Raw genomic sequence first — 15,706 nt, 5'->3', positions numbered from 1 at the left:
TAATAAAGGCCCATAACTAATACTTTTAGACAAGGCACACAAAGACATTAACATCAAGTACACCAGGCCGAGTTTCAAGTCTTTTGTTTATTTAAGTATTACCATGATCATAAATTTTCATTTTGCATTTTTCAATCACAGAGCATCAACTCTGTTATGTGCACAATGATGAAATAAATTATTCTGAATGACAGAACGCTAACATTATCAAGCATGTATATTAAGGCCAGTTTCTGTGTAATAAATTATTTGATCTAGTGGTAAAACAAAGAAATGCTGCTTTAACTGACAGACGCTTTAAGTTCACAGCCAAACAGAGAATGTGCAATTATCGAAATATAAACATAACCATTTCAATAAGAGTTTAAGGTACGAGTGCTGTTATGAATACAGTTTTATAACCGTTTAATAAAATGCAAAAAGGCACCGTAAAACATTGAATTACAAATTAAAGAAAACTTTCAGAAAATCAATAACAATAGTAATATTAATTATAATGTTAATTATAATATGACTAATATTTCTGTACAACCTTTTTCTGCATTTCAAGCATCAATTAGTTCCACAGCTGTTGACATTTTCTCAGGTGCCTATATTATTTACCTCAACTCTAGAGTAAAATAAGCATATCAACTACCAGGATTATAAATCTTATTTAAAGCATAATCATGTTAAAACAATTAATCACATTTGCAGGTTTCCTCATCACATCTGAACAGTTGTGCTTCCAATTGTACAGTGCCAAAAACATCCTCAATGTACACCTCAGATGCTTTTAACGAAAAGGAAAAACAAAACAAATTAACACAGCTAATCAGGATTATTCGACATACACATAACGATACAAGTTACATTCTCTAAGTTATACAGACAAGCATTTTAGCTAAAGCACTCATTGTCTCATTCACAATTATGGAATATAAAATTTTTTTAGAACAGAGGTTACAAAGCTGAGGTTTAGGTATGGGGGGGGGGGGGTCGGAAAATACAACAGAAATTAGATATTGCTGCAATTCCAATAGAAACACATTTGTGAGACTTTCTACTTGACATTTCTGATTAAATGGATGCAGGTTACAAAGCAATCAAAATACACGTAAAATTTAATTACAATCATTAGTTGTGATATTGTGACTGTGATTTATTGTCATGATGAAAAGGATGTATTATCTCCCTTTTTTATTTTACATATTAGCAGCCAAATATCTACACAAGGACTCGGAATTAGTCAATTCAAAAATGGGTGCTCTTCAAAAATCCTGATTGCCACGAATATCTCCTCACAGGACTTTACTCCAAAACAGACCATAACATTCCTTTAGTAACAGCATTCATCTTTCTTCAGATGCTAAGACTCTCAGGTTTTAAAGGACATGGTTAAATTAAGAAAGCTACAAGTGTAAAAATGCATTTGTTAACGGTTTAAAGGGTTAGTTCACCCAAAAATGAAAATTCTGTCAGTAATTACTCACCCTCATGTTGTTCCAGCCCCGTAAGACTTTCGTTCATCTTTGGAACACAAATTAAGATATTTTTGATGAAATCTGAGAGCTGGCTCACTCATTGGCTGCTAGGTAAATGATATCTGCCAGCCCAGAAAAGTTAGTAAAGACATCGTTAAAATAGTCCAAGTGACTACAGTGGCTCAACGTTCGAGAATAATTTTTGTGCGCAAAAAACAAACAAAAATAACGATGTTATTCACCTATTCATTTTGTTCTGTGAGGGCCCCTGAGTGAGTTCACATAGACTAACAGCGCAGCGCTTCTGGGTTTTACGTCAGAACGTAGGGTCACTATTGGCCAGCATCACACACATGACCAGCGTAGTGAGCCTACGTTCTGACATACAACCCAGAAGCGCTGTGCTGTTACACTACGCCAACAGCTTAGGAGAATGACATGGAAGAGAAGAAATGGTTGAATAAAGTCGTTATTTTTGGAGGGGTTTGTGCACAAAAAGTATTCTCGTCGCTTGATAAACTTAAGGTTGAGCCACTGTAGTCACTTGGACTATTTTAACGATATCTTTACTAACTTTTCTGGGCTGGCAGATATCAACTAGCTTGCAGCCTATGAAGGAGTGAGCCAGCTCTCAGATTTCATCAAAAATATCTTAATTTGAGTAATTACTGACATAATTTTCATTTTTGGGTGAACTAACCCTTTAAGACCAAGACCATCTGGTTTACTGCTATTCCTCCTATAATTCTTAACACATGCAAATGAGTGGACCACCAAACATTCAGAAGGAAGTGAGAAATGAATCCTAATGCTGAGCGAGGGCTTATTACTACAGGAGCATACACGCTTCCAACTCTATTTGCCTTTGCATTTTAAACATGCCGATCCCATGCAAGACTGAAAGAAGTACTCATTCAGTACCATAACTCTTCATAATAGTAAAAGGATATTATGGGTTAAATACAAGTTAAGCTCAAACAACAGTGTTTATGGCATATTGTTGATGAACACAAAACTAATTTCAACATCACAACTCATTCCTTCTTAAGTTGGCATGAAATAAAAATTCACCCTCTCTAAAAGCATAAACAGCATTATAGATTAGGGTGAGTGACAATGGAAGTGAATGGAGCGAATGTAAGTGCTGTAAGCTTCACATCAATCCCTTTGTTAAAACATATTATTTGATCTGTAAATCCCACATTCTATAATCAAACTCAGACCCGTAAAATTGCATTTTCGGTGAAGCCATGCAGAATGATTGGTACTGTACTAGACAACTAAGACTTCATTCATATGTGTGTCTAACATGTTGAAAGTGTTACAGTGAGGTTTCGGTAACTTAAGAAGATGCATCATGCAGATATGATTTGTGAGTCATCTTAAGTTTTAGATCCATTCACTGTCTTAATGGAAGTGCTGCTGTTAGTTTTGTGGTCTGTTCGCAACTCAAATGCTCCATTTATAGATATAAAAGCTATTGTCTGTTAATGAAAATTTGACAGATGAACTCGTGCCTCAAATGTACTTGTTATGTGAAATTATGACTTCTATGAGCATCTATATTACTTTAGTCACAGTTACTGTTGTTACAGGTAACAGATTTTGAAGTTATTGTAAGCTGCTTTGTGAACACGACATTTTGAGACTCACACCTGTAAATAATACTACTGACAGGGTGAATGTAGCCTTAGTAGGCGATTTTTTCCACACTAACTTGTACTGTTTGTCATGTGGCTATATTATTAAACCGTGAGTACTGTATATTAATGTTTTCCAATTAGCCCCATTCACTTCCATTGTAAGTGCCTTACTGTAAGTATTATGCCACAAATTCTGTCGATTGAGTTTAACATATATTAACCCAGAATATTTAATTAATGTTTCTTCCCCAACAGTTTCTCATTAATATAAATTCTCCTTTTTGACAAATTGTCCATGCAATGATATGTACGTATGAACAGAAACGTATGAACATCATGTCTTTTCTTGTGAAAATTAGAAAACATATAGAGCGTACAGGACGCTCCATTTCCTTTGGAAAAGAAGAACATGAGGGACATGAGGTTGTGTCCAGTCTCCACAGTGAGGTTCCTGTGCTCCGGGGTTTTTTCGAGTTATACGTGAGGCAAGTTTTGGGACTCGAGACTATCTCTTGATCCAGCTTGGCTGGGAGACGGCCCACTGGCTCCTGTCCGTAGCAGCTCAGAAGAGAAGGTTGTATCGTTGCTTTGTTGGTCGAGGAGGTCGTGGCCGCCCTCCGTAGTGTCCAACTCTTTGTCATTGATGAACAGCTCTGTATCGCCCCAGTCAGCGAGTGGCTCGCGGTCGCTGGACTCATTGTTGCTGCTGCCGCTGCTCCGAGTGGACAGGCTGGGATGGCAGTCCGCAGCAGTCGGCAGCATGAGGTTCTGAGCGGAAAGAGACTTACCGAGCCCACGCTCAACCTGTAGCGAGGCTGCTGCTGTGGAAGACATGAGCTTTAGAGGATCAATGTCAAGGCTCAAGTGTCTTCTCCACGACCCATCTTCCTTGGAGTTGCGCTCGGGCTTCTCCCGTAGCTGTACCGTGCTTTGAGTACTCTCAGCCTCCCTGTCCGACGCAACATCGGTTTGGGTACTCACGAGGCAATTGCTCAGACTCTCTGCCCGGCTCTCCAGTAGCGTCTCTGGGATAAGGCTGGTAGGCCGGCTTTGAGGCGTTGGTACCATAGGGGGGAGCTGAAGGGTCGTTGAGGTCGAATGGATTGTCGGGACCGGCCTCGTCAGCTCACTGAATCGCTGGTGACTTCTGGAAAGGTTGTTGGGGGTGAGAATGGGAGGAGGGGACACTGGGTAGAAACTGTCCGGGCTGGAGGGTTGGTTGTTGAGAAGAGGAGAGGTTGAGTAGGAGGAGGCTGAATGTGGGTAACCAGTACCCAAATTGAGTTCACTGGGGGCCAGAGCAAGATGCAGACCACGGTGTAGGTTACTGCTGCCTGAATGAGACACGCTGCTGCCGGTAAGCTGGGAGGATGACGACAAATCCTTGCTATGGATGGAGCTTTGGTAGTCGGAGGTCTGATCCAGCTCGAACAGTGGAAAAGCAGACAGACCAAGCATCGAAGATGAGCCTTTCTGCAACACCTGCCGGTATATATCCAGCAAAGAGTCCAGCTTTGACTCAATGGACTGAACCTGTATTAAAGAAATAAGAAATCACATCGAATGTTCCTGAATTTTATGCTTAACTATCATAAATGAGTGCAAGTACACAACTGTTCAAAAGTTTGGGGGTTGTATAATTTTTGTTTGTTTTTTGTTTTTGAAAGCAGTCTCTCACCAAGGCTGCATATATTTGATAAAAAAAACAAAAAAAAAAACAGTAATATTGTGAAATATTATTACAAATTAAAATAACTGTTTCTATGTTAATATATTTTAGAGTGAAATTTATTCCTTTGATGCTGTATGTTTAATACTTCAGAAATCATGATAATATGCTGATTTGGTGCCTAAGAAACATTTCTTATTATATCACTGTTGAAAACAATTGTGTTGCTTAATACTTAATAAAAAAGAATTCAGGATTCTTTGAATAAAAAGTTAAAAAGAATAAAAAAAAATTTAATAATAAAAATCTTCTGAAACATTATTTATAAATAACCTTACAGTCACTTTTTATCAATTTAATGTATCCTTGCTGAATAAAGATATTAATTTCTTTCCCAAAAAGAAATGAAATCGTACAGACCCCAAAGTTTTAAACGTAGTGTATGTTTCATTAGACCAAGTTAATATGGCTTACTTGTCTCTCTACTTTACAGACACGTCCAAGCATGCTCATGTCATGCTCCAGGGACTCTCCTTCTGGGAGGATTTTCTCCCTGCCTTTCCTGTCCACCGAAATCTGGCCTTTTCCTAGTATCTGATCCACCCTATGAGAAAAAAAGTGATTTTGAGCATACTTGAGGATGTACACCTTTACACTTCAGTTCCTCAAGCTTGATCATGGCACAGCACAGCAGGATAAGACTGGACTTTGGTTAGTGAAAAAAGAAGTTAGTGCATCACCATCATCTATTTTTTCTATGTTACAAAGACAGTAAGAAAGAGATGCTGATTTATTATTATTTTTGAGAATTGGATTATTTACATTTTAAATGTTACTTGCTCTAAATGTAAGGATTGGCAGTATCTAATCTACCTATGGTTAAAATATTACTTTCAAAATGATACAGTAAACGATACTCCAGAGAAGCCCCTAGTGTGCAAGATTAATGTGCTAGTGAAATGTAGTTTATATTTTCAGGTGTAGTGTATGATTATCCAAGTGTTTCCATGCAGAAAGCAGACTATGTACACTATTTATAATCATTCCTGGATTTCACATTTCAGTATTTGACTTTCTGTTTTTGTGTTGTTAGAAAAACTGTCTAATGTTTCCTAATCTCTCCAAATATACCATGCAAGAGTAGTTTGCGTTAAAACAACATCAATCAGCTCAATTGTGTAGAGTGTGTGCTACACAATTTAGAATCATCTCCTTGATTGAAAACATATCACTATTTATTAATCACCTTGAAGTCCAATGATGAAGATTATGTTTCATACACTGAAAAGTAAAGAGGTATGTAATCCCCATATATCAATGGTTCTCAACCAGGGGGCTGGGGCCCACCAGGGGGTTTCAGCAAACTTCCAAGAGTGCCTTAAGATCGAGGTCTGTGCGGGTTTTTTCGTCCCGCTCCCGCCAGATTCTATTCCGAACGCACCCACTCCCGCTTAAAATTCACTCTGTGTTTACCAGCTATCCGCTTACAATGATTTTCTTCCCAACCCGACCGATCCTGCTTGTATATCTCGTTTCTAGAATCTCACATTTAAATTTCCCCAACTGAAGAGAGATTTGGTATAACAAATATAAAATGTAGGCTATTCAAAAATGGTAGCTACTAGCTAGGCTATTTGTTATTTTTATTCGTTGTCAAGATACAAAATTCTTTTAACATTTTACTGTCAAGACGGTAGAAAAAAATAAGCAAAATATGAATGAACGAAAATCATTGGCTTATAAGCCTAGTTTTTGCAAAATGAAATCACTTTTTTAACAGAACTATTTAACATCCATGCAAGAAAAGAATGCCATGACGACCGTTTCAGCGTCTCTCGTCCAAAAACTGACCAAAGGCTGAATGCTCTCTTTTAAGGTGCAGTCGTGACCGGGATGCAAAGGAAATAATTTGCCAGGTTGCTCAGTGCAGAATTTGAAAAAAATATATACAGGTGAAACTCGAAAAATTAGAATATCGTGCAAAAGTTATAATTTTGATGATTATGGCTTGAAGCTTATGAAAACCCCAAATTCAAAATCTCAGAAAATTAGAATATTACAAGAAATCAATAAAAAAAAGGATTTTAAATACAGAAATGTCAGCCCTCTGAAAAGTATAATCATGCATATGTATATAGTTATATATACTATTAGTTTCACCTTTTAATTAGAATTACTGAAATAAACTAGAATATAAAAATAAAATTGAAAGTAAATTCCATAAGGGTAATGTAAAGCAAGCTTGGGAGGGACTGAATGTGATGATGGGAAGGAAGGGAAAGAAAACGAACTCCACTCAATCTCATAATGTATCTTTTGCTGATGAACTAAATGTATTTTTTGGCAGATTTGACACTGGTGAATGTAGCACTGAGGTTGATAGGATCTGTTCTGATATCCCCTTATATGAAAACATTACCCTGGAAGAATATGAAATTGCATACTGCTTGTCCCGCACAAAATCAAATAAGGCACCTGGACCTGATGGGTTGAATGGGCGTGTACTAAAGGATTGTGTTTATCAATTGACCGGGGTCTTTACACAGTTATTCCAGCTTTTGTTAAATACACGAATAGTACCAAACCTATGGAAGGTATCCACAGTTGTCCCATTATCAAAAATTACAGGAGCAAAAGGGTTAAATGATTTTAGACCAATATCATTAACATCTGTTTTGGGGAAATGTATGGAAAGAGTAATTATGCGGCACTTAATGTATTTTGTGAGTGATGTCTTGGATCCATTGCAATTCGCATATAAAAAAGCAAGAGGTACTGATGATGCAGTTTTAACATTATATAATTCAGTTGCAGAGCATGTACAATTAACTTCAAATTATGCTAGAATTTTGTTTTTAGATTTTACATCAGCTTTTAACACGATGAAGATTCACATTTTAATTCAGCGACTGATTGATTTGGGGGTAAATGGTGGACTTATCTGGTGGATTAAAGATTTTTTATCTAATCGCCCGCAAAGAGTGGCTATTAATGGCAAACTGTCTGGAATTATCACATTAAATACAGGAGCCCCTCAGGGAGCAATTCTATCACCAATACTATTTTCTTTGTACATTAATGAGTATAGGATAAAAAATGAGGGGTTTAGTCTCCTTAAATATGCCGATGATATGGCACTTGTGGGTCTTATGAAAGTGGGAGATGTTGGTAGTGCTTCTGTATATTATGAACATGCTGAAGCACTTTTTGAGTGGTGCCAGTCGAGTGCACTGGTGATAAACACAAATAAGACAAAGGAGTTGGTAATAACTGGAGACAAGCGTAATATTTTGGGGTTGGAACCTGTAGTACTAAATGGAAATCCAATAGAATTTGTCAGTAATTTTAAGTATTTGGGGACATATATTGATGCCCAACTTAATTTTTTAGAAAATACTGATAGCATTTGTAAGAAGGCTCACCAGAGGTTACATCTAATTAGGAGGTTGAATCACTTTGGTGTGAGCAAGATTATACTCGAAATGGTTTATAAAAATTTTGTGGAAAGTATTCTGGTTTTTAATATGACATCATGGTATGGTAACCTGACTGTTGTGAATAAAGCTAGACTGTCCAAGATTGTGAATGAGGCAAGCAAAATAATTGGTAAGACACAGAGACACTTGAATGATCTTTATCGTGGAAAAAGTAAGGAAAAGGCTTTAAAGATAGTAGGGGATGTTTCTCATCCTCTACATAGAAAGTTTCAACTGCTGCCGTCTGGAAGACGTTATAGGCAACCACGAGTAATTAGGAAGGTTTACCAATTATCCTTTGTGCCAAATGCTGTCAAGATTTTAAATGGTAATGATTGATGTGTGCTTTGTTTATTACATTCCCCCCCCCCCTTTTTTTATTGTATTTTATGTGTTATGTGTTGTTGTATTGATGTATGTGAAGCCAGATACAAATTTCCACTACGTGGACAATAAAGTAAAGTAAAGTAAAGTAAATACACAAACTTTTGCACGATATTCAAATTTTTCGAGTTTCACCTGTATATTTTAGGCTACAGCCAACGCAAAATGTCACAGAGAAAAGTAAATTAAAGCGTGGATATTCTGATCGGGTCCCGTGGTATCCGCAGGAGAGCTGCGGGAATGCAGACCTCTACCTTAAGATGACTTAAAATTACATTCAAATAAGCTAAAATGACTAAAAGCCAAGACAATTCTTATTTTAATTCAGCCACTCAACAGCTGTTTTTTTCTTTTCTTTCAGAATCAGAACCAGAATTCCCACAGTCTTGAAAAACCTTGATACATGAGGTGGCTTCATTTTAAAGTGTGATTTGAAAAGTCATGTAAACGAATAAAATCTTAAAACTCGGTGGGCAATTTTATAATGGATATACATTTCTAGTTATCCAGAAAATTAAGAACGATTGGCATGGGGCCTTTGAATATCGTTGTGGACAAAGAGGGGGCCTTGCAGTCAAAAAGGTTGAGAACTTCTGCCATTTAGATTCATTGTGGATACTGATTTTGTTTACTAGGGGAATAGGTGTGTAGGCATTTTCAGTTCTAATAACATATGGTAATAAACCCTTTGAATAGTTTTAGTTAAATACATCATCGGCATTGGACCCAATGTACAGTATGAACTGATTGAGGTAAGTATAGCCCCATGACTAGTCCCCTAGCCTTCTACAGGCCTCTGACCCAGCATGCTTCTTCTTGCTTTGGCTGTAATACAATTGTAGAGAGGGAGAGGAAAGGTTCCTGGCTTTGGTGCTGAGAGTCTGATGTGGACCCACGGCTGTGGCAAGTCTAAATGAGAAAACATACGGGGGTCAAGTACATCTTAAAGGTTGTGCCATCAAGGAAAGGAAGGAAAGGAGGAGAGAGAAGGTCGAGGAGAAGGAGCTTGGCACCAAGGCAAGATACTACTGATCTCAGATACATGCGCGACCATCTCTCAGAAACATATGAATGCCAATCAAACCAAAGGTCTCAGTAATCTAGTTTAAATTCTGTTAACTGTTGCTTCAAAGTCAGCGTTTCAAAGTCAATCACTGAGGTTTCAACAATTTAAGCCTAAATGTCAGTTAGAGATGGTTGTTCAAATCAGAGTGGTTGATTAGACACCTGTTGGTTCACAATATTAAAGAATGACTAAATTTGATTATGCTTCTCTTTGATTAGCAGGTCATTCCATGCCGGACGAAATGTTTTACAAACTGTATAAAAACTACGCTTTAAGATACAAACCCAAATGCTAGGGAAAGCCAGGAGAAATCAATCTAAAAGTTAGTCCAATACACAGGCACATTTGTTCTAACACCATGCACTGCATAACAGTTATGCTGGTTTAGCATTGGCCAACCTTGTTAAAACAGGAGAGAGTTCTGCATGATGAAAAACAGAGGAATCAAGGATTTGTAGGACAGAGCAAACAGCTTGAGGCTTTGGGTCTGTGACGCATGACAAATCTCATGTGCAAAAAGCGCTTGACCGCAAAAATATATATTGTAAAAAAATTATAATAATAATAATAAAAACAAAATTATATATATATTCAAATAAATGTGTTCTATTTTGATACATTTTAAAATATACATCACAAGAATAAGTTAAATATTTGTGATGTGTGTTCAGTTTGTATGTATATATTACTGACCCTAAACTTTTGAACAATAGTACATATATTTTTCTTATTCAGTATTTTTGTCTTGTTTTGCATTAAACATCTAAACATCCTTAAATAATATTGCATAACAACATGTTTTCAGATGATATATATTGAATTTTCTTTTTTTATAAGCATTAATGTAACAACATATAGGCAACTACAAGCAAAAACTATTTGCCAATGAGCTAATAAACTTGATTCAAGATGTGTTCTCTGAAAACAAGTCTTATCTTACAAAATGTATCTTGATTTAAGGATGTATTATTTTCATATAGCGTTTATCTCTGTGATGTTCATGTCCGGAAGGTAATGGTCACTAAGGATTTAGACACACAGCCTCAGCAAATGACTCATGTCTGGATCATTTCAGAGTTAAGTGTAAAAGGGTTTAGGATTGGGGATTATGGGTCGGCTGACCCTGGGGCAGAGTGTTTCCTCTTGGCCTGACTGTAATACAAGTGCAGGGAAGGAGAAGAAAAGGTCTTGGCTTTGGTTCTCAAGGTCTGTGGACCCACAATGGTGTCTAACCTGAATGGGAGAGCGCAGACAGTGAGGTAAGACAGACACGGATATGTAGATGTAGAAAGTATGCATAAGAAAACAAAGTTGTTTAACTATTTTCTGTACGGTGCAGCTCAATAATAGCTTTCTTTAATATGTCTTTGTACTTACTGCATTTGTTAATGTGTATTGTGCAAGTGAGAAATTTATGCAATAAAAAAATAATAATAATAAAATAAAAATAAATGTTACATAAATGTTATGAATGAATTTATAACTTTCAGTCACATGTTGAAGTTGAACATATTTTTGCCATACAAAAAGGGCTGGTTTGTCTCACCTAGTCTGGAGACTCTTGATACGGCATAACATATCCAGGTGGCCAGCAGAGTACTGCTCAATCACATCTTTCACATCATACGGTCGCAGCGTCTCCTTAAACTTCTTCTTGGCCACATGGAATTTCATTATCCTTAAACAAGAAACAAGACTCAATTAACTTTTGATGAGAAATTATATAACGAAAAACTGAATTATATAACTGAAAAATTATGTGATATTTCATCTTTTTATGACATTTTCTGTTACAAGATATATTTATTTCAGACACAAAATAGTAATTAAATGAATAAATCTTAACTTCAGTAAATACACCTTGATTTTAGTTTTTTTTGGATAGCTTTAATACAAGAATAAAGCAAAAAGGTACGAAAAATGAAGTATAAAAATAAAATTTGTTCCAATTATGTATGCAGTTACATCTATAAACCGTACAGTATATTGTGCATAAATGAAGTCAGCTCAACATAAAACAAACCTCTTCGCAAATAAACAAGCCTGCAGGTTGTGTAAACTTGCTCATAACCACTAGAGGGCAGAAATCAGTCACGAATATCAGAGCAGTTTATGACCCAGAGAAAAATATAATCAGATATACCTCTGCTTTAAAAACACAGTTAATAATAATATTACTCAAGTAAGGCTCATGTTCGAGTAAAGCTATGTGTGATAGATGGCATTAGCTGTGTAAACACAGGTATTACCACAAGCACACAGAAACCCAAACCTATTCTATGCGTGACATTCTTCTGAGTGAAGATGGAACTACAAATATTGACACAGAGGGGAACAAATCTCAGTGATCCGTCTCTGTTACGTCTTACAGATTCAAGCCCCTGTCAGTTTTTGTTAATGTCAGATGAGCTGATGTGTAAGCAGAACTGACTGTGAGCATGTCTATCCGACACCCTGGGAAAGAGGAGTTGGAAAAATCTCAGCCCTCCTGGGAGTCCCTAATAGTAAAGGGTGATGGAAGTGAAAGAAGTCGTCACCTAAAGCAACATCTGTGGCCTCACCCAGCAGGAGAGAGACAGCAGTCATGGGCTAAACCTAATGTCTCCATCAACAGGGCAGGGAGGTCAAAATGAGTGCGTTTAACTCTGCAACCACAGTGTCAATCCTTCAAACTTTCTTTAGGGGAGAACAAAGTACTCTGGGAAGTCAAACTAACCTGATGGCCCTGATCACGGCCTTTAGTGGGGCAGACAGATCTTCCACAGTCACATCACAATGGCAGCCCTTCTCATCAAAAGCATCATCCGGTCCAAGATTAGTGTCAGCTGTGTGTTTGAGAGAAAGGGAAAGAATGTGAATCACATCAAGAAGCAGATCCTCAAAAAGACTGAAAACAAAACTAGGCTGAAAAGTAGAGAAAGCCAAGGGCAGATCAATACAGCTATGAATCAAAATAGCATTCAAATCAAATCTTTCCCTTGACCGACACATACAGACCACAGGCCACCCCTCTCTCCACAGAGCTGTACAGCATAAAAAGGAGATGCAAAAGAGAACTCAATTTGGTACTCGCTGTGTGAGAAGTTTTGTGTGCGCACACATCCATAGCGTGCGCCCAAAAAAGCCGCGTCTCAGACAGCATGTAAATACTGAATTGATTTCTCTTTTGCTTCTTCTTGCGCTGGAATGGTAAAATTCACACACAATTTTATACAAATATGCCCATCTTGGCGAGTATCCTAGTAAACACAGTCGGTTGTGGCTTAAGTGACCGTAAACAATTAATACAAATAAAAAAATATATATATATTGGATCCATGCAACTCATAAAGTGACAACTCAAAAAACAGACAGCAGCGCAGCAGGAATATTAGGCTGCTGTCACTTTATGAGTTGCACGGATCCAATATTTTTATTTATATTTATTTGTATTAATTTTTTACGTTCACTTAAGCCACAACCGGCTGTTCTGAACAAAACTTCTCACACAGCGAGTACCAAATTGAGTTCTCTTTTGCATCTCCTTGCGCTTGAATATTTCAATTGGCACGGCTTAAAAACACAAGCAAAGGATAAACTTTCATGACGCCCTATAGGGAAAGTTCCGACAGTTGTCCCGAGTGTTGTTCCCACTGGCACCTGGCAGTACGTATTGTCGAGCCCTGCAATATTTTGCATAGGTTTCATTTTGTTTTGGCAAGTATTTAATTACTTTACCCAGAGAAAAAACTTTAGATTATGAAAGTGCCTTCACGCAGTTGATCAAAACTATTAGTCAATATTAGACAATATTAGTCTTTTGCATGCTATAGCCGATCGTTTTAAATTGATCTATATATTTATCTATAAATATCTGGATATGATGCTTGTAGGATGAATGAATTCCTCCATTTAAACTGTCAGCACTTGTAGTACATTGCTCCACTGTCTTATAGGCTATCATATGTGGTGGATCTATAATGTGTGTATAAGAGGATGAAGCCAGTGTGTGGTAACTGCAGGTTTGAGATTAATTTTAGCTTGATGGGTCTCACACAGGGCTTAGACTAGTTTGCTGCTGACACTCAGATGCAAATTCTGCTGAATTGGGCTACCTTTGTTGAAATGTTACATTAAATCTTACTGTACAACAACACCAACAACAAAACACATAGGTGCAGTGTTGTAGAGTGACGAGAAGTTGTGAACTATTCTTTAATAGACTGACAATTTAGGCAGCTTTTCCAGCAACAAGCTAGTTTTTAAAACACTACATTTCTGTGTACAGTTCACATTTCTGTATTTTATATCACATTGTTTGCTAACTCAGCTTTAATTAAATGTGCTCTTCTAAACCAGCATTTTATTTAGCAAGATAATCTATTTTCTAAATGCATGTTATTGATCTTATTGTGAACGGTACACCCATGAACACATTTAATTATTTATTTTTTTAACCTCATAATTTTTAACTTAACTTTCTCAGAATTGTTTACATGTTTTCCAGTACAAATATCTACACATAAGATATATTTACTTGAGAAGCAAAATGTCTGAAGATATAAAGTGCTTTCTGAAAAATGTATTAAAATTAAATCTTTTTTTCTTGTTTAAGCATTAACTCACAAAATTTCAATAATTAATTTTTTTTTTTCGTTTCATCGCGACTTTCATGCTGTCACCTTGGACACATAACTTACCATATCTGCTGAAAAAAAAGATCTATGTAATATTTTTTACTTGCTGTGATGTGGGCCACATGGATCTATTGTTTTACATCATTGTTCAACATTAAAAAATCACAAACATCTGTTTTCACATGCAAATTCACTATGTTGACAAGGCCAATTAACAGAAAAAATGTATTGCAATATGTTGAGTTGTTGGTTTTAAAAGTTTTGCTAAAGATTTATTAAACAGGTTATTAAACATTCTCACTATGTTTTCTTTTCCCATGGGACTATGGGTTCTCGGCCCTTTGTGACTAACGTACAGTATTCTGTCAATACTAAAAATCCTCCTATAAACAATGTCTCTATCTCTGCTTTGCTCTCTTCTTCCCTGAGGGGCATTCCGGTGATGGGAGCATGAGCCAAGGATAACTAGTGCAAACAGAGGGTGCCATGAGAGACCATGTTCTCCCACTGCAGCCCAATAGTGTGTGTAAATCCTGCCTTCAGGGATAAATCCAGAAAAACACCAATAACAATAAGATATATAGGAAAAGACTCATTCTTATTTCTAAAAGGGCCAAATGGTGTGAAGACTAGCATATAACAGAATTTTTTTTTTTTGAAGCAAATAAACCCAGTAAGAACTGGGAAAATCAGTGATTTGACCAATCAAAAAAGCTCTTCACCTTCAGTCGTTGTGCGAGATTGGCTCTTGAGTCTGAGTGATGGACGGAAGCGTGTTCGGTCATTGAAGCTCCAGCTCTTCTGGACCTTGGCAGGGCTGCTGCCCTCCACACCCACCTCTGTACCAGGAGAGCGTCTGTCGTTCACTGACATCTGTCTGCTCTTTACACTCTGACCACGAGGACTGGCCATCCGCACACGCTCACGAAAACTTAACTTTTGGCTGCAGGAGAGGAAAGTGGAGGGATGGAAGAGGCCGGGAAGTGGGAAGGGACAAATAAACAGAAAAATAATTAAACATGGAATGGAGAGAAAGAGGTATTTAACTAAAGTTTAGTTAAATAAAAACAGCTGTGATGGTTTATTTTGGACCTACAAGCTTCCTTTCCTCAGTTTTTACCAGATTCCTCCAGTAAAACAACACTTTTTTTTTCTTTTTTTTTGTCGTCATTAACTTAGATCTTACTAGGATTTTCTTTGCCGAAACCCCATAAACTGTCTTATACTTAAATTGCATCAAAAGAACATCATGCAACACAAATCCCATTCCAAGGTTTCCACCAATCAGCAAGCAACTTTTTGAAGCATGACTCTAGTCCACCCTAGTTCTGTTGCTACCTTCAATGTGGAGCAGCCTGACAACATCTCCATAAGCCGCCTTTCTAGGCC

General features: G+C 37.1%; 1 protein-coding gene across 6 annotated transcripts in view; it reads right to left on the bottom strand.

Annotated features, from left to right (window-relative positions):
- Window positions 1–73: 73 nt before the first annotated feature.
- kcnq5a (potassium voltage-gated channel, KQT-like subfamily, member 5a) overlaps window positions 74–15,706 on the bottom strand; it is a 125,931-nt gene continuing 110,298 nt past the window's right edge. For 3 of the 6 annotated variants that reach the window (XM_079855154.1, XM_079855155.1, XM_079855156.1), the window contains 7 exons: window positions 15,040–15,260; window positions 12,418–12,526; window positions 11,248–11,379; window positions 10,824–10,934; window positions 9,437–9,544; window positions 5,250–5,379; window positions 74–4,639 (listed from right to left, as the gene is read on the bottom strand). In XM_079855154.1, the coding sequence (XP_079711280.1) occupies window positions 3,581–4,639; window positions 5,250–5,379; window positions 9,437–9,544; window positions 10,824–10,934; window positions 11,248–11,379; window positions 12,418–12,526; window positions 15,040–15,260 (1,870 nt within the window). In that variant the 3' untranslated portion in view covers window positions 74–3,580. The remainder of the gene's footprint in view (window positions 4,640–5,249; window positions 5,380–9,436; window positions 9,545–10,823; window positions 10,935–11,247; window positions 11,380–12,417; window positions 12,527–15,039; window positions 15,261–15,706) is intronic. The other 3 variants (XM_079855158.1, XM_079855159.1, XM_079855157.1) reach the window with 2 other exon arrangements.

Source organism: Squalius cephalus (genome assembly GCF_949319135.1).
Source record: "Squalius cephalus genome assembly, chromosome: 21".
In the NCBI taxonomy this organism is placed as follows: Eukaryota; Metazoa; Chordata; class Actinopteri; order Cypriniformes; family Leuciscidae; genus Squalius; species Squalius cephalus.
The sequence above is the reverse complement of the archived record's forward strand: the minus strand, read 5'-3'. Positions and strand labels throughout refer to the sequence as shown.